The sequence below is a fragment of the Lissotriton vulgaris genome, chromosome 9, assembly GCF_964263255.1.
Source record: "Lissotriton vulgaris chromosome 9, aLisVul1.2, whole genome shotgun sequence".
NCBI lineage: Eukaryota > Metazoa > Chordata > Amphibia > Caudata > Salamandridae > Lissotriton > Lissotriton vulgaris.
The window spans coordinates 718,503,905-718,527,590 of NC_141697.1; the positions used below are offsets into that span (position 1 = coordinate 718,503,905).

Consider the following 23,686-nt stretch of genomic DNA (forward strand, 5'->3'; position numbering starts at 1 on the left):
TAATTGTGGTGGAAAGAAATATTTTAATACAATGAAAGTATTCGGTTACTTACCCAGTAAGCATCTGTTCTTGGCATGTAGAGCTGTAGATTCACAAGCTTTGCATAATCCTGCCATCTAGTGTTGGGTCCTGATGTTTGCAAGTTGTTTTTCTTCAAAGAAGTCTTTCCCAGTCATAAGGTAAGGTGACTCCTCAATCGGTAACAGTGCGCATGGGCATCAACTCCATTGTCAGATTGTTTTCCCTCAAGAGGGTGAGAATGGAGTAAGTGAGTGTAATACAGAGATATCCATGCGTATGTAATGTAAATTATGAAAATTGCAACAACTACAGGTGCCCAGGGAGGGTGAAGGGTGCATGTGAATTTACAGCTCTACATGCCAAGAACAGATGCTTACTGGGCAAGTAACAATCAGTTTGAGACATCTGTGCTGTAGTACACATGCTATGCATAGGCTATATAGCCAAAGCGGTAGCTAATTGGTAGGTGTTCCAGTTGTTTGATAAAGTGCCATTGGCACTGCTTGCCCTACATTGGCTTGTTGATGTGCTAACACATCCACACAATAGTGCTTGGTAAATGTGTGTGGTGTGGACCATGTTGTTACCTTGCAAATGTAAACTATAGGGATGTTACCCAAGAAGGCCATAGATGCTCCTAGTTTACAAGTGGAATGTGCTCTAAAAGGTATAAAGTTATTTTAGCTTTAGTGTAGCAAGTTTGAATGCATTTAAAAATCCATCTTCAAATACCAGATTTAGATATAGGATTGCCTTTGCGAGGTGTAGCAAATGTAACAAACAGTTGTTTTGTCTTACGAAAATCTTTTGTCCTTTCAATATAGTAAAATAACGCTCTTCTGACCTGGAGTGTGTGAAGAGCTCTTTCTGCTACGGAATCAGGATGAGTGATGAACACAGGTAACTCAACTGATTGGTTGATATGAAAAGCTGAAACCACCTAGGGAAGAAATTCTGAGTTGGTGCGAAGAACTACTCTATCTTTAAGAAGCTGAAAGAAGGGTTCTTCTAAGGTTAATGCTCACCAACTCTCCTCAATTAAGTGATAGCAATGACGAAAGCAACTTTACATGAAAGAAACTGTAACAGACAGTTGTGTAATGGCTCAATGGGTCGACCCAGGAGTCTTGTAACCACAATGCTCAGATTACAAACTAGTGCAGGAGGTACCCTCTGTAGTCTTACTCTTTTAAGGCTGTCCATAAAGGCTTTAATTACTGGAACCTTAAACAAAGATAAATATTGTCTGTTTTGCAAATATGCGGCTACTGCCACAAGATACAAACAAATTAAGTGTAGGCTAGGCAAGCACGCTGTAGATGCAAAAGGTAAGAAATAATATTTTGATTAGAGGCATCTAGTAGATCAATATTGTTGCTGTTACAATATAGAACACATCTTTCCATTTTGCTGCATAACATGCTCTGGAGGTAGGAGTGGAAGCACTTGTTGAAGCATGACCATGTTGAAACGTTCTGCCAAGATGTACAGATTTAACGCCCTTAGGTTCAAAATTGGTCATACGGAATCATCTATTTTGTGGATTAGAAACTACAGAAATTAAACCCCCGAATCTTGGCACTAACAAAAGTGGCCCTTTCGTTAAAAGAGCCTGTACTCTTGTTTCAGGTGCTGCAGGTGTTCCAATGAGTTTGTGAGTGCGAGGGGGACGACTGGGAAGATTGCTGGTGAGCTCCAGGAAATAACCATGTCGGATAATGTCTAGCACCCATTTGTATGATGTTACGGATTGCCAAATGGGGAGAAATTGTTGAAGTCTCTCCCTGACAGGTGTTAAATGATCGGGGCAAGTGTAGTTACACGTTGGCATGCTCTTGCCCCTATCTTTGAAATTGTTTCCTCTGCACCCTCCTCTATAGAAGCCTCTAGAGGAAGAGGGTTGCGTATTTGACTTGTTTGAGGAAGCGTTGGGGTCTGAAGATGTACTTTCGGACCACTCCCTATAGAATGAACAGCAAAAGGAGCCTCTGTTTAATGGGGACTTAAGCGCTCCCATGGATTTTGCAAAGTCTCTGTCTCTGTTCATCTTTTCTAATGTCTCATCTACTTGCGGCTCAAAAAGATGCTGCTTGTCAAAAGGGGTATTTAAAATAGACTGCTGGGCCTTGGTTTAAAACCTGAAATTCTAAGCCAAGCATGTCAACATAGGAGAATGCTGGTGGTAACTTTCCTCACTGCAGTGTCAGCATCATCTACAGCACATCAACTAGAAGAATTAGATATGAGATTGCCTTCTTGAACTAACCCTTGTGCATTCTTTTTGTGCTCTTCTGGGTGGTATTGAAGTAGGCCTTCCATCTCGTCCCAGAGCCCGGTCATACTTAGCTAGTAGGCACTGCGTGTTGGCAATGCTCCAGTTGTTAGCGGCTTGAGCGGCCACCCTTTTACCTGATGTGTCAATCAATTTAGACTCTGGCTGGGGGAGGTGCATCTGCAGAGGTCTGTGAGTTTGCTCTTTACGAGCATTAGAGACTACCAGTGAGTCTACAGGTAGCAGTCCCTTAAGAAAAATAGGATCAGTGTTGTTTGACTGCCTGTATGGATCAGTGAGTGGGTGAGTCAGTGGCTGTATGGGGTACTGTTGCAAGTGTGAGTAGTTGTATGGTGAGTGTCTGTATGACTGTCGGTGATTGAATGCATGTGTCAGTATGGGTGAGCAACTGAGTATCTGAAAGGCAGAATATATGTGAGTGACGGGTACACGAGTGACTGTATGCATGAGTAACTGAATGTGAGAGTGGCAACATGAATAAGTGCATGCTTCTGTCAGTGACTGTATAGCTGAGTATGTGTTACTATTTGAAGAGAATGGTGGCAGTGGAACTTAAGAAACAGCCAGCACCTCAGCTAGGTTTGCATTAAAGTCAATTATTAACACTCTTTTTTGAGGCGTGCTCTATGTCTTTATACCGTGCCACCCACAATATCATCTAATACATAACAGAATCCTCTGTACATATTAATAAACTAAAACATAGACAGAGCAAAGCACAAGATAAGTAGAAAGGCTGGTTGATCCCAACCAGTAAAGTTCATTTAATACAAAATGTAATACTAAGTTCTATTCAGCATACGATCTTCATGACAGTTGTTCCAATATATACAGCATTGATACAGCTACAGCCGACACGTGTTTCGTCGCCGTTTGCGACTTTTTTAAGGCTGTTGACAAGATCATACAGTTACATTACAATCTGATGGAGAGATATAACTATTTTTACTCTTAAAATTCTTAGCTCATCAAGTTTTAACTTCAACTGATGTGCTTGTGCCGACAGTCCCACATAACGATTGTTTGGGTGAATAAGTGGCTGTATGATTGACTGTATGGTGTTATGTTTCATATAGGTATACTAATATAGGCCCGGTTAACATAATACCCCTTCACCTACATTTTCTCCCCGAAACTACACTGTAACAAGCATCTTAAGATTGAACCTTTACCTAGTTCTAGTCCTGGTTGCAGAAGGAGGGTTTCTCCTAGAGTCCTATAACTCCATCAACAGACGCACAGAGTATCAATGAATATTCATAAGGGTTCTTAGAAACCAGGCTGGGGCTACACCAACTTCCTCCCCATATTTACGTACAAGGCTCATCCCATATGTCATCCTCAAATCCAACAATGGATAATACAAGCAACAAGGAACAAAGGAGCCCTAGACACTTTCTGTACTAATATAGCACCTCTTGCTAGTGTTAGTTAGAGGGAACAGAGATTTCCAGGCCAACACACTGACCAGAGATGCTGAGGCTCCTGCATGCAGACGCTCCAGCTGACACTGGTCGTAACATCCCTCGCAGGGTGTCCAACTCGAGACCAAGAAAGGCTCCTACATTCTCACACTTCAGGTAATGGGGTTCGACTAAAACCTAGAGGGATTCTTGGCTTTACACCTACTCACATGCTAGGTACACTTGGGTACATCTAGATAGGCATCGTAGGAGTACGCACACTTTTATCATGCATTTTATATTCATGTATTTATTCATGCTTATTGCAAGATGGTAGAACTGTACTATCCTTTTATATCCATAGTACGGCTAATCATACATCTCTGCTTCTGTCTAATGGTTGTTGCAGCTCATATTTTACACGAGAAAAACTGTTCAATAAATCCTTATTGAAGTGCCCAGACTGTTTATTCTGTCTACCTCTCAGATAAACTAAAAGCGCCATATGCTTTCAATTATCGCGCCTGTGTCTGGGCACGATAATTGAAAGCATATGTCAGGAAATGCGCGTAATAGACACCAATAGGCCAGGGGCGGAGCTATGCGCCCACCTCTGGCCTATTGGTGTCTATTTTACAAAACAGCAAGCCGTGAAAGGCCAATAGCAGGCCGCAAATGGAAATTCACACGCACTAGCGTGTGGAATTTCCAGGTCTATTTGCAAAACGATGCCAGAAGGACTCTTGGCTGCGCGAACACTGCTGCGCAGTATATCACTTGGCCGAGACCTAAAAATGCTTTTTTGGCTGTGGCTGAGGAGGCCTGGGGCGGGGGGGGGGGGGGGTGTTAGGGTGTTTTTACCCTGCCCTCTTTTATTAATTTTTAATGTTTTTTAACCTTTCCTTGTGACTCAGTTCATCCGAGTCACAAGATGGCTACCAATACTTCCTGGTTGGAACTGTTGGCAGCCAACCAGATTGCAGCTCGAGATCTGGAGGGTGCGCGGATCCTCCGCAGCCATATTTGTATTACTGCAAAGTATTTAAGTGTCTCAGGAACTACTGAACGGATTTACACCATTTAACAAAAAAAGTGCTTTGTCAATCAAGAGCTACCATTTTGCCAAATTTGCTGTCATTTCGTTCAGCAGTTCGGGTTGTAGCCGGGTCTAAAGTTTCCAATACAAAATTAACATGGAGAAAAAACGTTTTGGGACACCACCCCTTTTCCCATCCCCCGTTTGACTAATCACCCCGAAACTTTCAACACAAGAGCTGAAGTGAGTGGGCCATTGATTTTGAAAAATTCACGAAGATTCGTCAAACTGTGTCAAAGACATTTGCAAAAGAAAAAACGTTTTTGGAATAGAAACAAGGTCCTAACTATAACTACCTACTGGGAACCGCCAGTAGGATGGATAGATATTATATATATATATATATATAGATATATATATATATACTTATACATACACATACATATACATCTACATCTCTATATCATTATAGGAGAGCAAGAAAAGTTGCCTGCTCACAGCATCATTAAGATGTACTGTGATTAACAACCAATTAACAAGGGTCAAATCGATCTAAATATTAAATCATGGAAAGTACACAAACATCTTTGTTCTACAGTTGGCGTCTATTTTCGAAGAATTAGACATTTAAACTAGCATAACCTTCACCGTTGGAAGCAGGTAGCTCATCACCATTCCTCAACCCTAACAATACTTACATCCTCATCAAGATTGGTCTGCTCTAAATCTAGGATTTTGAATTGAACTCGCTTGAAGATCTCTTCGAGTGCCTCACATGCCTTGTAATCCAACTTCTCGCCTGCAATACAAACCAGATTAAGACTTTAAGAGAAAATGTACCGAAAGAAGTTGGACATTTATCAATATAATCTTGCATACAATTCATGTTAATGTTATTTTTTAGGCCTGTAATATCACCAAGAACAAATGCACCTCAGTAGAAGCAAATTGTATGCTCTTTAACCCCTCCCCTGCTGATGACGGAACCGCTCCGTCATCAGCTACAGTTGGGCTGTGCCGATGACGGAGCGGTTCCGTCATGGCCCGGCCGCCGCGCCTGCACGGCGCTGATTTCGCGCCTGCGCGGCAGTTTTAATGAGCGGGGCGGGTCATGACGGAACCGCTCCGTCACCAGCACAGCTCAACTGTAGCTGGTGACGGAGCGGTTCTGTCACCAGCATGCCGCCCCGCCCCTTTAGCGCCCCTTTAGCGCTGCGGTTGAATAGCCGCCGCAGCGAAAGGGTTAATCAATGTCTAAACATGTATTCCTTCTCCCAGATTAGGTCTATATACATGGTGTTCTTAACACCGGTTTATTCACACACCATGGTGTTCTAGTCATTATCTAAACTCTCAAAAACATCATTGACACTGATAAATTGATTAGAGAAAACTGCAATGAGTAATTATCTGACCAGGTTTTACACGGATACCCAAAGCCTTAGCAACATATTCATCATTCACAAAAGCAAACCCTGGAAACACAAAAGGGTCTGGAGTGGTTTGACGTAATTCTGAGATGGCAATTACATTTATTAAATTCTATCTGATGCTGGGTCAGGGATTTTTTTTGTTTAGTTTATTATGGATGGTAGCTGATCAACAAGCACTGTCAAGACAGAACAATTACCGATATTATGGATGCCTAAATGAAGGAAGAGAGTACACATTGTTACTGCTTACTATGACAGTTCTGTATTTCATTACTTAAAATCAAATTTAAAAAGTCTCTAAAAAATATCTACACAATCAAAACCGAACACAGGTGAATGGCTAAATATCTTTGTAATTTTCCAGCTTGTCCAAAGACAAGCTGGAAATAGCCAGACAGCTTATGAACATACAGCAAAAGGACCAACACACTCTGAGCTAAAGAATTGTAGAAAGTGCATGCACAGAACATGACAAATTTATTGCACAGAACAGGACTTGAAATATTTTCCCAGCGAAAACTATGTAGGAGTGTGTGTTGTGTCTTCCAGGTGGTTTATCCCCACTATCAATGTCATCCTCATTTATGCCTTGCCACTTTCAAGATAGGTAACATCAACGATCAGTAAGTAAGATTGCAGATTTCTTGCTCTTCTAGCAAGCTATGACTTTGTATAATGCAGGGCTCCATAAATTGTAGTGCCAGAAACTTGCTGTGTCCATTCTTAGAGACTACACTGAATGTAATGTAAAAATAAGAACAAGTTATTGATTTTATTAAGTGAAAAGTAATGATTACATTTTTTTTTTATTGTTTAGGCCCTGATGATGTCCCTATAAGGGATGAAACGGGTTGGCTGGGTCTGTTTTAAATGTGATGGAATTGGATGCTTAACAAAAATAACTTTTCGGGGAAAAAGACACCAACGTCTAAAAATGTATTGAAATAAGAGATATGGAAAGTAATTGAAAACAAAAAGGGGGACTCAAGATACATGAAATTTGAATTGGAATGTGAAAAAGGAAATATGGTTGCCCTCCCAATATTGTGAAAGCCTTTACCAAGGATGGAGTTTTGAGGGCAGTCAGAACTCCAGGAGTGGGCATAAGAACTATAAGAATGGGATATTTGACCTGTGCTGTCCAGAAACCACTGCTGGCTGGCTGTCTTTTTGAAACAGAAGTAGGACATCCCATCTCCTTCAGAGTTTTTCCTGAGCTCACCAATCCTGCCCTTCAATGTCTGGATGAATCCCTCCACCAGGCCATTGATTTGTAGATGAAAGGGTGTGGGGTATCTGTATTCACTCCACACTCCTCCCACATGTGTTTTAGGTATGCAGAAAAGGTTTGTACCTCTGACACAAATTCCTTTGAAACACCATCGCTGGTAAATACACCAAGGAGGGCTTTCGCCACCACTGGGGGCCTTTAGGGTAATAGCTCAGGATACCTGGAGGCATAATCCACTACTACCAGAAAATATTTGTTCTCCGAGGCTGTTGGATGGTCCAGGGGGCAACAATGTCGACCCCTACCCTTTCAAAGAGTACCACAACCACTGGAAGTGGAATTAAAGGAGCCTTTCAGTTGCCTCCTGCCTTGGCAGGTGACACAGGACTGACAAATGTCCTTTACCTATAGAGACATCCCTGGCCAACAGAAGTGGTTGACTAACCTACTCCAAGTTTTATCATGGCAAGGTGCCCAGCAAAAGGGATCTCATGGGCGAAAGTAAGAAGAAACTCAAACTCTGAAACACTACCACTCTCCTGGTCGCACCAGTAGTGGGGTCTTTGATCTCAGTGTATAGGAGTCCATCCTCCCAATAAACCCTGTTGGTGCCATGAATATCAGCCTTTTCCTGGGCAGCAGCCTGCTGCCTCAGACTTTCAAGAGTGGGACAGGTTTCGTGTCCCTGGCACAGATCCATCCTAGAGGGTCCTCCTGGGCTCAAGACATCTGCCTGGTAAGTGGCAATCTCTTCAGGCTCAGGTCCCTCTGAGAATACCAAGTCCTCATCCTGAGAAGAGGGGTTTGGAATTGGATTCTGTGTAGAAGCTGGTCCCCCAGTCTTCCTGCTCTTTCTGCTTTGTGCTCGGGTTGTAACATAACCCTATCCTGAGTGACCAACCATACTGGCATTGGTCCTCAGTTCGACTTCAGTCCAAGGAGAAGTCTAAGTCTTTTCAAGCAGACAATCTACAGGAACATCAGAGGACATAACCACCTCTTTCTGTCCAACTACCCCCTCCCCAGTTCAAAGTGACCATAGCCTTGGGATGGACTGTGGTGACATTGTTCGCATTGGTGACTGCATAGGACCTTCCAATCAGGTACTGATCTAAGTGAACTAGCTGCTGGGTCACCATGGTGACACTAGCCCCAGTATCCCTCAAGATCTCTATCATGGACCCATTAAGCCTGGGAAACTGCCTATATTTTTTCATGTTATCTGGCCAGGCAGCACAGACAGTCTATTTCACCCTCAAGGACTAACGTTGCCTCAGTGGGGTTACTGAAATGAAAATAACAAGAAGAGGGAGGGAGAGGAGGAAGTGGATTCTGTCTCCCCTGGTAATTTTATTAAACAAAGAATCCACTCTTTATAGTGGTAGTGATCCCTACATGGTATCGTTTAACTATCACTGTCTTTCACCTCACCACTCACATTTATTCCCTTCACACACATTAACACATAGTCCACTTTCAGTGCTCCTACGTAGCCGTGAGTCGTAGCACGCCGCATCCCGTAGAGGGGTGCGAAGACCCCGATGATGAAGCATGACACCAAGGGGCCTGTTGGTGTGTGAGGGGTATTTATACGTTACTGACATGGTCAGGCCACACATGGGATCCCATCTGGACGTTAGCAACTGCAGGTGGAGTAGAAGCATTTTTCTTATTTTCACAGCTAGGATCTCCAGTTTGGTGTCCTACTGCTTTACAGTCATGACATCAAGCCTTGTTGGGATCCCAGTTCTTACCCTGGTACTCACCCTAAGACTGTGCAGAGACTCTGGGCCCGCCCTCCTGAGCAGGTTTTTGGAGGTATGAGGAAGATTCGATTCTTTTTAGGGTTACCTTCTTTTACTTTGAGGGGCTTTTTGGCCTCCTTATTTTGGTCTCCACCCACCAGTGTTGGTTTTGGTGACCCTTGTCTTGACCCAGTGGTCTACATTCTTCCCCAATTCTTGAGGAGAAACTGGACCTAGGCCTACCAGGAATTGATGTACTTTCTCTTGGTGACAATTACTTAAAAGGTGCTACTTCATAATCATGTGCATTACCACCACGCAACCAACCTCCCAGTGTTTTCACTGTGTAATCTACACAATCTACATAGGATTGGCCTTGGGGTCTCTTGGCCTCCCTGAAATTGATCCTATATTCCTTAGTGCTGAATCCAAAGCTTAAATCAGGGTACCCGTCATGAGTTCATAGGATATAGCATCTTGTTCACAGAGTGTCAGGACTCTATCCTTGCACTATCCTCAGAACATTTCCCACAAGTTAGCACTCCACAGCTTCCTGTGGGCCGGTCTACTAAGAAAATCTCTCTCATAATCAATGAACCACTTAATATCAACACTCAAAATATTTAGGGACAATCCCTTCTGAGATTTTGGAGTCTGCAGAATTTGCCTCCCTATTTATTTGGCTGCCACCAGAGATGGGTCGTAACACCATCTCAGCTCCATTTTCAGATCTCCCCTGGCAAAAGCAGCGCATGCGTTGCTCTTGCCCTGAGAGGACCTTTTGCGATCAATTCTGCCAAAGCTGAATGCACACGAATCCAGATGGACAAAGATGGCTGCTCTCGCCATCGAGTACTGAAAAAAATGAATGTGCATGTGGCCAGCCCGACGCAATCTTTGTTTGCGTAGGAATGTGCACACGCGCGCATTTTTTGTCTGTGCAGTTTCACTTTCATTCTTTCACGGCCGCTTGAGTCCGCCGGTAGGGTCTGATCATTGACACGGCTCACTCCTTCACACATGCTCACTTACTCCCACTCTCAGTCATTCATTGGTGAGAATCTTGTCACCAGTTACCTCCCACGTACCTCGCTGAGCACTGACACAGAAGGCCGGCGTACATAAGAAGCCAAGGAGTGACAGTACAGAGAAGTAGTGAAGGCAAAAACACGCAGCTCCTCACTTGTGCTTTGCTCCGCCTCCTCCTCTCACTGGGCTTACTGTTTGCATGGGTGAACCAGAAAGCCAATGAGATGAGAAGGCGGGATCTTTGAGGCTGGACTCACCATGATCGGGATCAGGGCGAGCAAGCTGCATGCCCAGAACCTATGCATAATTACACTTTTGGCAACATACCTGCTTGCTGTTACTGCTATTTCATATAGGTACAAACTTTTGTGTTAGGGGTACTCGGACACACGATCATAATAGTGCTGCTGGGCAATGCGCACTCCGGGTGCCTCTACAATCATGAGGTTGCCTGCCCTGCGCTCCCCCCCCTCCCCATGAGGGTCACAATCAGGCAAAGGCACGCTTCTTGCACCTTGATGATCACGCTGCTGGCCCCCACTATGGTCACGATCGCAGCACGTAACTCGGGCCAGCAGCGGTGATACTTCCTCACAGCTGATTACGCAGATCTTGGGCCGGCAGCGGTGATAGTAGGCACACAGCACTTCTCAGGTTCCTCACGGTCACAAGTAGACTATCACGGGGAAAGCTCCTTCCGGCCAAAAGCCCCCCCCAGTCAGTGAGTACACCCATTAACTGCAGTGAGTTGTCAGTTAAGTGGGGGAGTGACGAGGGGGGAAGGGGGGGGGGGGGGAGTTTGGCACCCACTCACTCACACTGAGTTCAGAGACCCTAGAAGCACAGTAACTGCACACAGGTCTTCGGTGTGTTAGCAATGGGCTGTGCCTATCCCACCTCTAAAGGAATCTTCCATTGGCACGTGATGCTCACACTGCCCCCCAAACCCCCCTCATTAAAAAGTAGCGACGGAAAAGACCATCTGCATTGTGGTATTTAAATTACTGTGTCACCAGATAAAACGCACCAGTGAACTTTAGAGTAGATTCAACAGGAGAGGGAGGGAAGCAGAGGAGGAAAGAGGCTGCATCTCTCTCTTCCCCCTCTAACCTATCACTCCAACGCAGCGCTGAGCCTCTAGGCTCTGCAGAAGCGCTATTTGCGACTCTTCCTCACCCAAACACATTGCGTTTTTTATGTCAGGTTCTGAGAGTGGCACCTTACACAGTGAGTAATGCCCCTCGCTGCACGTGGAGGATGTACACCTTTCTGTGCCAGCCCCTTGATGCAGAGGGCACTACACTACACTGCCTGTTTGAACCTGAGGCAATGATAGCCCTCTCTTTAGATATGCAGCAGGGCTGAATTATTAAAGCCCAGCGGGCAATACAATGATCTACCGCACCCAGGCCAACAGTACTTAAAAAGGGCTGGGGCCGGGCGCATCAATAGACAAGACACATCATGCCATCCCCCGGTCCCCAGCTGAGCATCTCCTCCAATAAGTAGCTATCCACTGCCCCTCTGTACCCTGATATGAGATCACAGCATCCACTCACTGTAATGCCACAGATTAATCAGATGTCAACCTGCAGTAAATAACGGTCTGCCGTCACAGAACGTGGGGACAAATTGAAACAAGCATTTGCAATGCAATAGGGCTCGCATTTCGAGAGTTTGAGCTATTCACATATAGAAGATCGCATCCGCTAGGGTGTCCTCTAAAAACTCCTCTTTGTGTGTACAAAATGTGTTTCCGAAGACTTGCCAGGCCGTAGGCTATCGGCAATATGACAATTCTTTATACACAAATGTATATTAAAATCACCTAAAATAACCGAATAAGGTGTGACTCGTTTCACCTTATAAGACTCCAAAAAAAGATTTAAGATTATACAGATGCTCAATAACAGAGGTTCTGCCAAATGAATTATAAAAATTAACAATTAATAGCTTAGTTAATAGGCGTAATTTCAACTGCTAAACAGTTTACTGACACAGAGTCCAATTTACGATAGTTACCTGAAACCTTCAGGGAAATCAATGTTATTAGCCCATCTTTAGGTCTGCCAGCTGTAGATGGCCTTGCAGTTTCAAAGTAAGTTGCATAACTGTCCAACCTAAGAAGATTATCGATTTCCCATGATTTTTGAAGCCCAATCACATCATGCTCCCTTAATTCATTCCATATAGAATCATCCATTTTGTTTCTTAGCCTTGCGATATTTCAGCTAAGTATTTTGGCTAACACTACCCCCTACTTGACTCATCTCAGGTCAGGTTATTTATGTACTCCCTCTGAATACCAACTTCCTGCCAGTCGTCGAGGTAGGGGAAGACTGACACCCCTAACCTGCGCAGATGAGCTGCGACCACCGCTATCACCTTCGTGAACACCTGTGGGGCGCTGGTAAGGCCGAAGGGGAGCACAGTAAACTGAAAGTGCTCGTGTCCTACCGTGAACCGCAGGTAACGCCGGTGGGCCGGCAGGACGGGGATGTGAAAATAAGCGTCCTGCAAGTCCAACGCTACCAGCCAGTCACCAGGGTCCAGGGCAGCTAAGACCTGAGCCAAAGTCAGCATCTTGAACTTCTACTTCCGGAAGAAGCCGTTGACGTTCCGTAGGTCCAAGATAGGGCGTAGGCCCCCTTTGCCCTTCTTGGGTACCAGAAAGTAGTGGGAGTAACAACCACAACCTACTTCTGGCCCAGGAACGTGCTCGATGGCCCCCTTGGCCAAGAGGGCGTGACTTCCTCCTGCAGAAGTTGCAAGTGATCCCCCGACACGCGGTGGAATTGCGGTGGCATGGCTGGAGGGGTCGCCTCGAAGGGGAGGGAGTAGCCCCTTCGGACGATCTGCAGCACCCACCTGTCCGATGTGACAGTGCGCCAGTGGGAGAGGTGATGGCGAACCCTGCCCCCCACTGGCTTCAAATTGGCCTGAAAACTCTGACTAGGAAGATTTGAGGCAGGTGCTGCGAAGGGAGGTGTGGACTGGCCTCGCCGTTGTCCCCGACCGCCGCCACAGCTGTTTCCACGGCTGCCACCGTGCTGTTGAACATTCTGCGGTGCGTGGCTGGCAGCACATGTGGGGGCGCCCCTTCCGTGGCCGCGAAAGGAGCAAAAGGCACCCGATTGCTGGCGTGTGGCCGAGAGGCCGAAGGACTTGGCCGTAGCCCTGGAGTCCTTAAAACGCTCAAGCACATGGTCTGCCTTGTCGCCAAAGAGGCGACGGCCTTCGAACGGCATGTCCAGAAGTGTGGCCTGGACATCGGCCGAAAAGTTAGCGGACCTCAACCAGGCGTGGCGTCGAACCGCCACTGTCGTTGCCATCGCCCTGCCCTGTGAGTCCGTGGTATCCAGCCCACACCGGATGGAATATCGCGCTGCATCTCAGCCCTCCACAAGGGCTTGGGCGAGTTTAGCCCGGACCTCCTCCTGAAATTGTGGCAGCACGTTCTTCCTGAATTGTTCATATCTCTTGGATTCCCGATCGGGCAGAGCTGTCGGGAATGCGGTCTGGGAAGTAGAAGTCTGGATACCCAGGTTCTCGGGGGTAGGATGGGTGGACAGAAAGCAAGGGTCACCCGGGGCCGGGCGGTAGCGTCTGGCCACATTCCTATCCACAGGCGGACCTGTGGCGGGCTTGAACCAAGTGCCCATAAGAACGTCACACAAGGCCTCATTGAACAGCAGTAGAGGCTCACTGGAGCTTACCTGCGGTTTGAGTACCTCAGGTTAGTCCTCACAGTCGCGACGGGGAGCTCAAGGTTTAAGGCCTTGGCCGCCCTCGTCAACACTACATTATAAGCAGCCCCCTCCTCGGTAGCCACGGTGGGAAGGGAGACAAATCCAGTGCCTGGCGAAGTGTCAATACCACTGGCCTCCCCAAGCTCATATGTCCAGTCCTCTTGAGACTGGCACTCCAGTGACAGAGGGTCCTCAGACCCCTCCCAGTCACCCTCGTCACCCGTCTCCTGTAAAACAGGTGCAACAGACAGGGCCTCCTCATGGAAATAAAAATTTCCAAAGGCCGAAGGAAGCGGCGCCAGAGTCGGACCGAGGAGAAGATTGAGGACGGCGTCCACAGTGGGCGCCGGGGGCAACACCCGCGGGGCCGGTGAGGTCGTGGGGTCGACCGGCGACGACCCGGATCCGGAAGCGGATCCGGTGAGGTCCTGTGGCGCCTGGACCAAAGTCGCCGGCAGCGTCGGGCCGAAGCACTTGACCCGCTAGGGCCTCCAGCCGGGACCGTCGGGCCATGCGGTACTGCTCGATCTCCTCCGGCGACACGCTGTGCCCAGTGACCCGAAGGTGTGGGGCAGGCGGCGACGCTTGCGACTCAGTCGGAGCCGCGTGGGTGGGTCACCTGAACCCCCGGCCGCATCGTGAAAGCGTCAGGGTGGGTCGGAGGAACGATGACGTCTCTCCGACCTCTCATGCCTCTTACCTGAGGACTTGGATCCTGACGACCGATGTCCACTCCCGGAGCTGCGATGACTCCGACCCCGCGACCGGTCCCTCGTCCTCCCGTGGGACCGGGACCTGGAACGGCGCGGGGCAGACTGCCGGAGCTAGAGTCGCTTGCGGGACCGCTCCCGCCTAGCTTTAGACGTCAGGGCCCGGCAGTCTGAGCAGGTGCGGTCGTCGTGATCGAGGCCTAAAAACTTCAAGCACCGGCGATTGGGGTCAGTAACTGACATCAGTCGGTCGCACTTCGAGCAGGGTTTGAACCCGGGCATCCCTACCGGCACCGTTCGAGTCGAAGACTCGAGTAGAGAAATTATCAAAAAGATCAAAAAGTTTAGTCTAAGAAATGACTAGGGGTAGACCTTCTCCGGATCTGCGATAGCTGGCGCCGAAAAAAGAAGAACTGACGTCAGCGCGCATGGGCGATGTCGAAGTACTCCGACGACGTCATTCCGGCGCTAAAGACGTCGACGACGGACGTGGAGTCGCGGACGACGCCTACCGACGCGCAGGGGTATTGCTACCCAAAAATTAAGGTAAGGAATCTATCACTAACATGTCTCTTTCAGATATATTGAACAGTTCAGATTATCTTGTGGAGGAAATCAATTGAGGGATGTTTTGTACAAATATACAACTTACAGCTCCAGTCTCCGGGTGGTCAGACTCAAAAAACTGAGTGCACGGTCGGTTGTGGGAGACTTGGGCACCCGTAGGGTGAGGATTTCAGTACCTTCGCCGAAGTGGTAGATATCGACAATGTTCTTTACCCTTGTGATTGGTAGGGGCAATGTGTGGGATAGGTTTCAGCAGGCGGATAACACAGTTACCGTTGCAGTGGATGGCTGTAGATCGGATAGGGGTCTGGGGTCGGCGGATAGTCTAGGAGAGATTGCAGTTGGGCAGGTGGTGCAGGAGGTGACTGGCAGGGCCACTAGCAGGCTCTTGAGCACGGAGCTCTGGGTAACTTGGGTCATGTGGCAGAGAGGTTGAGGTTGTGAAGGTCGTCCAGTTGCAGTGCTTTCTTCAGGCAGGGTAGAGTTCCGTCAACACAACACAAGAGCCGTTCCTCTACCACTGCAGTCTTTTGGAGATCTTTGGTAGCAGATAGTCGCATCAACACCAGTGTCAGTCCTCAACTGCTGTGGTTCTTGGAGTTCTTTTTTAGCAGGGAGTCATGCTGACAAGTGTCGGTCCTCCTGGTCGGTGGTTCTTGGAGTTAGTTTCTTCTAGGATAGGTCCGCTGTAGATGGGAGTCTTTGTCTGCAGGGTCATTTTCTTGCTGCTTTGGTAGTCGCAGATCTGAGGGTCAGGTCTGGGGGAGCCCCCTAAATACAACATTTAGGAGGCATGTTAGGGGAATAGCAGGGAGGGCCAATGGTTATCTTACCTGGGGTCGCTACACCCTCTATTATGCCACACTCCTTGGGGAAGGAGACATAGACCTAGCTCTTATTGCAGGGGTCCTTCCCATCTTCAAGATGGCGAGGAGGACTGAAAGTGGGCTTCACCTCACTCCCCCCCCCCCCCCCCCAATTCCCCCCCACCTTAGGGGTGGGGTTGGCAGAGGTGGGCATTAGATACTGTCCTGTGGAGCTATCTCATGAAAGTGCTGCAGAGTATGGGCTTTGACCTAGAATTCAGGGGCTGGATACAACTGTTGTATATGCAGCCTCCGGCTTGTGTTAACGTGATCGGTAAGATTTCGGATATATGGGTGATTGAACAGGGCACTCGTCAGTGTTGCACCCTCTCACCACTATTATTTGACTTAGCCATGGAGCCGAAGGCCATTTGACTCAAACGGAGCTGGAGTAATAAGGTATTCGGTCAGTGGTAAGAGACATATTATACCTTTATATGCAGACAATGCCTTGATGTATGTTCGGTCATCAGCGGAGGCAGTGCTGGTATTGATGCAGTACTTTGAGGACTTTGGGCTGGCACCGGGCCTGCGGTTAAATCTTAAAACATTGCTGTTTCCCCTGGGCCTAATGGCACTTGCCACTAGGTCAAATGCCTGACTTGGGCATTTGGTGGGAACTCAAGGGATTTCGATACCTGGGCATCATGGTTACTAGGACAGAGTTAGAACACCGGCGCCTTAATGTGAATTGCACTAATACTTTAGACTTCTGGAATACGCTCTCCCTGTCAGTGGCAAAGATGGTCTTCCTTCCACGGTGTTCGTATTTAGTGCAAAATGAGATCTTTCCTTAACAAAAGTCCTTTTTTGGACTTTGGATAGTCACCTTATCTCATTGATATGGGCAGGGAAATGCAGCTGGGTGCCACTATCTATTTTGAAAAGAGATATGGAAGAGGGAAGTTTAGCTGTCCCGGATATCTGCCTATGTTATTATGCAGCACATCAACATGCGGCCCCCACTAGCTCACGGACGTAGACCATTGGGAGAAGCACCTCCTCCGGGGTGTGGTGGAGGGGACAACACGGCCACGTCTTCTGATGCGCGGGGGCTGGCAGAAGGACCAGTACCCTGCTTGATTCGTCATACGGCAGGCCTGTGGGAAAATACAGTGAAAAAGACACTGCATAGAACCCCCTTTGACAGGTAATTACCCATATGGGATCCTAGAGCCCTACTATTCGATTGATCAGGACATGTGGATTGACAGATGGAGGAAGGACGGATGTGGAGTGTGGACCTGTGCCCAGGGGAAACCCATTATGTTCCAGGAGGCACAGGAAATATTCGAAGTGAGACAGGGACAATTCTTACAATATGCCAAAATACACAACACAGTGAAGGAACTCTGGAACACGTATCTGGCAGCGCCCCTGCCTTCGCATATACCCAGAGGATTGTTCCGATGGAGAGAAGGGAAAGATTTGATCTCCCTCTTCAATGGGGCACTCCATAAGGACCAAACATATAGAGATCATAAGGCAAGGACTGCATGGGAGTTGGGTCCAGAAGGTCCTTTGGAGGCTAAAAACTGCATGCATGCATGTGTGTTAGTGAAGAAGGTATCCTCCAATAACAGATTTAAACTGATCCATTACAGTTACTTATACTGTACGTAGAGGACACCGGCCAGGTTCTGCAGATTTGACCCGAGCAGGGGGGAATTTTGTCCACGTTGCAGGAAGGAGGGGGCCACATTCTTACACCTGGCTGGGCACTGTGTAGAGGTCTATAATTTATGGCAATTGCTAGTGGCCCATGTCTCTGCTGCGATTATTGCCCCCTTGACCCCTGGTGCCAGTCTGTTGAGAGGGATCTGGAGGCATGGGGTGAATTTTTTAATGAGTGCGTAATTGATGAAGGAAGCCAGAGTTGAATGGCACATTGACGCACAATGTGGGTACATGACCGAAAGCTATAGTAAACCTTGGGTGTGACCCACTCCGCTAAACGGTACAATGTGTATTGGGAATGAGAGGAATTGATCCAATCTGCTGGAGGGATGATTGTATACCTGTATTCAGGGATTATAATTATGGTACCTGTTACCATGCATTTTATGTTGTGTTTAACTATATAAAATGCAAAAATGTAAGTTTAAAAAGATAAAAAGATTTTTTTTTAAGAGGACTGCCTAAGAACTGGAGTAAAACAGAGCTCTAAACGTAATCTCTAGGGCATGAAAATATGATACAGCCCAGATTTTTTTTTAAACATTCTTATGACCAACTATCTTTTTGCAAATACTGGAGAGACAAATGTTTTAGGGAAAAGCAAACTCAGGATCCATGAAAAGAACAAGTTACCTTGGGTAACGATTTTTCTGGTAGAGACACAGTCTAGCCGCAGATTCCTTAACTTAGAATATTCCCCAAGCGTCAGACTGGATCCGGAAAACCTTTTCCCCAGCAGTACCTCTGCACGCCGGGGGCAGCGTCGCCTGGCTCAGTTCTGACGTCGTCCACGGAAGTGACGTTAATGGAGCCATATAGGTCTCATTTTACCAATGTATTGCAAATCCCTGGTCATTTGTGGCCAATGTGTAGAAATGTGGTGTAAAGACAGTAACCAGAAAGACGAAATTCCAGCCAAATCTATTCAACTACTTTGTCCATGGATAGGTCCACTACTGTTCACTATCTTTCTTAGACATGTGTACGCTCACATTCAATTAAAATCGGAACATTTCTACGGCTGTGCACAACATTACCATAATATCAAGGCATCACTAATAAAGGTACAACTCTTCGCAGGTTCTGTTAACTAATGTGACTGTTTTCTGTGATTTCATTTTAGTATGCCTCACCAATTGCTATCGAAAGCTGATCCCAGACCCTATGCTACATCACCAATGGGAGTGATTCGAAAGTAGTAAGTCATCAATGATGCAGAAAGGAATTTCAACGTACAATTTTTCTGAAGGGAAAGTGAAATAATGGATCATACTTTTCCCCTGGTCTATAACTGATAATCTGAATGTTTTCTGAAAATTACTAAAGTATTATCAGGCTGTTGTTGCTTCTGAAGTGAACAGTTTTTGCCTTGTCAGGACTGTTAAAATAAAATCCTTAATACAGTGTGTATTTTCAACTACTGAACCATTACCAATGTCTAAAAAGGTCTCACCTTTCAAATCTAGACAGTCTACCCGCCGAGTTAGATCTTGAAATTCCTAGAAAAGAAAGAAAAAAAGGACATAATGAGTTGTGTTAAAATACCATGTTCAGTTAGAATAAAAGGTTTATATAAAACTATATAAAAATGTCTATCTGAAATGAGTCCACAGAATCTCATAGACCTGAGTTAATACCGGATACAAAATTTCATTAATAAACAAACCAGAGTCAGATTTTAAAATGCAATCAAGACATAATGTGCTTCATAATCCTGCGGCAACCACCCAGTAAAAGGGTGAACAATAGTGAAATATTTCTTGAAATCTCAAAATCTTGTAAATATGTGTAAGTCACAAGAAAGCTGACCTTTTATGAAAGACCCTACTGAACAAAAGGTTATGCAGACAAGACCGCAAAATGACACCTCCATGCAGGCACATAAGTCAAAGACAGCAAGAAGATCATAGGAATCATCTACAGTTTTCCTAGGAGGGGTCTCTTTCATGTTACTGTCCTTATAAGATTAAGAGAAAACTTACAAAAAAATAACATACTACAGGAAGCAACCAGACTATGTACATATTTCCTTTATCATGAGGTAGTATATCCCTGATCTTACTTTATATTGAGAATCCTCTTTAGGAGCTGAGCCCTTTATGAGAATGAGTCAGGTGTTATACCTTAGCACAAACTATATATATGTGAGGAAAGTAGACCTTTCCACAAAGCGAGCATTGGCAGTTGTTGGTCTTTTTAAGTCTTGCCTACGCAGCGCGCAAGCACTGCTTAGAGGGACCGATTGCCATTGCACTGTACGTTTTGGAAACTTGGGCATGTTTTGCACTGTTTCCAATGAGTACTCGTGCATGCAGAGCATTTGCCTTGTGGGAGCGAGCAGCGGCGCCATCTGTTTGTAATTATCGCACCTGCAGCTGCTCACTAGCATTGGCACAGCCAATAGGTCTCGCTTTTGGGACCTTATAAGTATTTAGTTATGCAGCACAATATCCTTGGTACAACACCAACCGTTGCATGGCCGAACACTTATAAGGTCCCAAAGGAAAGACCTATTGGCTATGCCAATGCTCGTTATTTCATTGCTAATGAAAAAAGCATGTAGCACAGATACAGTCATTGAAATGCTAGATGACTGAAGATCGCCAATAATGATTTTAATTTGATGTGATCAAAGGTAATCAAGAGGTTAGGCAGTGAAGTTGTTTGAGCTGGTTGACATGGTTGAATGTTTTTCATTGTAGGATGAGGTCGTAAAAGTCTGCAGAGTTCATCTATCACGATGCCATGCTGGTATACACAAGGGCTGTGATGAGGGTGTTAACAGTACTGGGTGGTTTGGCCAATAAGACCACTTATTAGAAGTTGTACCGTACATTTACTGTGTTGGTCAATTCAGTCTATGTTACCAGTCAAAATCTAAATATGCTCTTACACTTTTTACCACTTTATATACTATTACTTTGTGCATACTTATTCCTCCTGAATGGCAAAACAGCAACAGATCAAGTAAACATAGATGACCATGTGTTGATGCCTGATTCAAGTAAGACGAGAGGCACTTTTTGCAGCACCTTTTTACAGCAAGCTTTAGGGTCCCCCTTATATAAACTAAAAGGGCCTGTAACTTGCAAATCCTGCAGGCTCAGATAATTACTACTAGCAAAAAGGTTTTCAGCATCAGCAGGTGAACAGCACAAAGGTGGTTTATGTCAAATGGTGAAACCTTGAGAACCAAGCAACTAAAGACAACATAAAGAAGGCTAGTAGAGAAAACAAATGCAGATAGGCCAGCTAAACATCCTTGCAGAGTAGAGAAAACACATACATCTGCAGAACTAAAAGATGTTCCCCAGGGAACAACAGGGGGAAGAACAGAGTGTAGGACCGAGGGCATTTCTTGTTCAGAACCATGGCAGAGAGACCTATGTGTAGATATTCAAGCCTGGCAAGATGTCAGTCACACTGTCTTAAAGTGCTCATTTGTGATTCTCCAGAGACAGGCGATGAAAGGCATTTCTCTTCACATGCAGGTTAAAAGCCAGTGGATCACCACAGAGAAAATAGTCTAATGCAGAGCTGTTTAAAAGAAGCAGTGCTAGAGAAAGATTGGCGAGACTGGAGCTGCTGCTCTTTACCCTGTGGTCCAACCATCCCATTAAAGGAGCCGTGGGGTATGTTGCAGGGTCTGAACCAACTGGAGAGACTGACGCTGCAGAGAGCGCTTGTCCCCAGAAAAGCAACAATATTGTTGGTGGAACTGCTTGGTTGAGGATACATTTTTCATAAAGCACACTGTAGCTTTCTCCCTGAAGAGCCTCTTGAAGACAAAAGGCATGCCCAATACAGCAGGCTAGATGACCACAGAAAAGCCTGTGGAGAAAATCAAGGCACGCATGTATAGGGTAACTGAAGTTAGTAGCAAAATAACATGGCCATAGGGTGAGTCTAGCCTAGACCACTTTAAAGTGTTTGCTTACAGGCATCCACGACCTATTAACCACTAGATGAGAAAATAGGTTTCCATGTGATTTCAAAAGCTAATCATCGCCAACACTGCCTTTCCCACACAAAACAAGCATTTGCAATTCAAAATGGTCTCGCGTTTGTGAGATTTAGATCTACAGGCATTGTAAATGACAATGTCTTTTAGACATAATGCAGATGGAAATGGTAGCGATCAGCAATAATATCAAACAGTTCACTGGAAGGATCACAAAGGTGAAAAGCAAAAAAGGCACTCTAAGCTTTGGACATGAAAACAATAAAAGACATCTCCATAACAAAAGCTACGCATGCACCCTCTGCACAGACATAGATTAACTAGAACACTATAACCAAAAGAGGAATTTAGGGATCTTTGATCTTCCATAAGGTGCCTAGGACAGCTTGGTGCCTTGTGTAGAATGTTTTCCCTAAGGTACGACTCACAATTGGTGATATCCCTGTCGGATAGGCCTGAGAGAACAGCTGCCAGCTTTTACCCCTGTCTAAAAGGATATTATGAATTGAATGTGTCTAAGTTTCATGAAGATCAATACAGAAAAGACAGAAGTGATAGAGTTCGGCAATAGGACATCTTTATGGAATAATTCCTGGTGGCTGTCGGACGCCGGGGAATGTCCTCAACCTGTTAGGAAGGGCAGGAATCTTGGAGTTATTTTTGACAATAAAATCAATATTTCGGCACAGGTCAACAGTTTAACGTCTGCCACTGTTTTTCTATTACCCCTTCAGCGCAGCGCGAATTCTCGCGCTGTGCTGAAGGTTCTATTGAGCCAATCGACTCATGACGGAACGGTTTCGTCATGAGCACAGGCCAACCGACTCTCATGACGGAACCGCTGAAGGGGTTAAAGACCATTCGTAAACTTTTCCCTTTTATCCCCCCAAACTACAGAAGACAGCAATGGTTGCCCTTTTTCTTGTCTAAAGTGGACTATTGCAATGCGATGTTTCTAGGCATTGATAAACACCAGATAAGCAAACTGCAATTACTGCAGAATGCTACGGTACGATTAATCTTAAAGCTCCCCAAGGGCCATCTTACGTCACAGGAAATAAGGGCACTAAACTGGCTCCACGTCCAGCAGAGAATCGAATTGGAGAGCTCTGCTTGGTTCACGAAGCATGATATGGTGGGGATTCAGATGACTGTCAGGAAATGTTTAGGCTCTACACCACTTCGCGAAACCTTCAGTCGGCCAGTCTTGTACCCCAAAGTTTCGAAGGGCCAGATTGGGGGGGTGGGGGCGGAGGGGAGTCAGGTCACTGTCCAGCTATGCAGCAAAATTGTGGAACAAACTGCCAGTGGCACAGACTGTAACCTTACCTTCTATCCTTCAGGAATTGGAAAGCCTTGAAAACTCGGTTGTTTACCCCAGAGTAGATCTAGCTCAGTCCCTGCCCCTGTGTACACACACCAGCTCCAAGACGCTTCGGCATTCCAGCGCTTAATAAGCCCCATATCATCATCATCATCATCATCATAAACTTTACAAGACTTTGAAGCGGAAAGAGCATGCACAATGACCACCTACAAACCGCAGAATGCCAGAGCTCCTATTAGCAAATTCCTTGGCTATCAGCAGATCGAAAGCACCGTGGACTACGTTTGTCAGAATAAACAAATTCTATCGGAAGGTGCAAAGATTAACATTTCACATGAATACTCCAAAACCATTAGTACTTGAAAAGGCTTCATCGCTCACAGACCAAGACTAAAGAGCACAAATCTACCGTTCTCGCATTCTAAGCCCCCCAGGGTTAAAGGTCACTTACAAAGAAGACCTGTGCCTCTTTCATGATCACAAACAACTAAGTGGGAAAAGACATGGAACCACATACGTCATAGTAGGTTGTTCTATCAGTATGCTGCCAGGATCTTCTATTCTAGACAAGCTCCTCTTTTGCAATCACCAGGATGTCCTAAAGTTAGCATGCAACATTAAAAACACTGTTGTAACT

The 23,686-nt window shown here is 45.9% G+C and overlaps 1 protein-coding gene across 1 annotated transcript in view; it reads right to left on the minus strand.

The window, feature by feature from the left end:
• Window positions 1-23,686, minus strand: part of PPP1R37 (protein phosphatase 1 regulatory subunit 37) — a 682,383-nt gene that overhangs the window by 490,260 nt on the left and 168,437 nt on the right. The window contains exons 3-4 of the mRNA XM_086938453.1: window positions 19,215-19,260; window positions 5,453-5,553 (exon numbers count right to left, since the gene is read on the minus strand). Coding sequence (XP_086794579.1) covers window positions 5,453-5,553; window positions 19,215-19,260 — 147 coding nt within the window. The remainder of the gene's footprint in view (window positions 1-5,452; window positions 5,554-19,214; window positions 19,261-23,686) is intronic.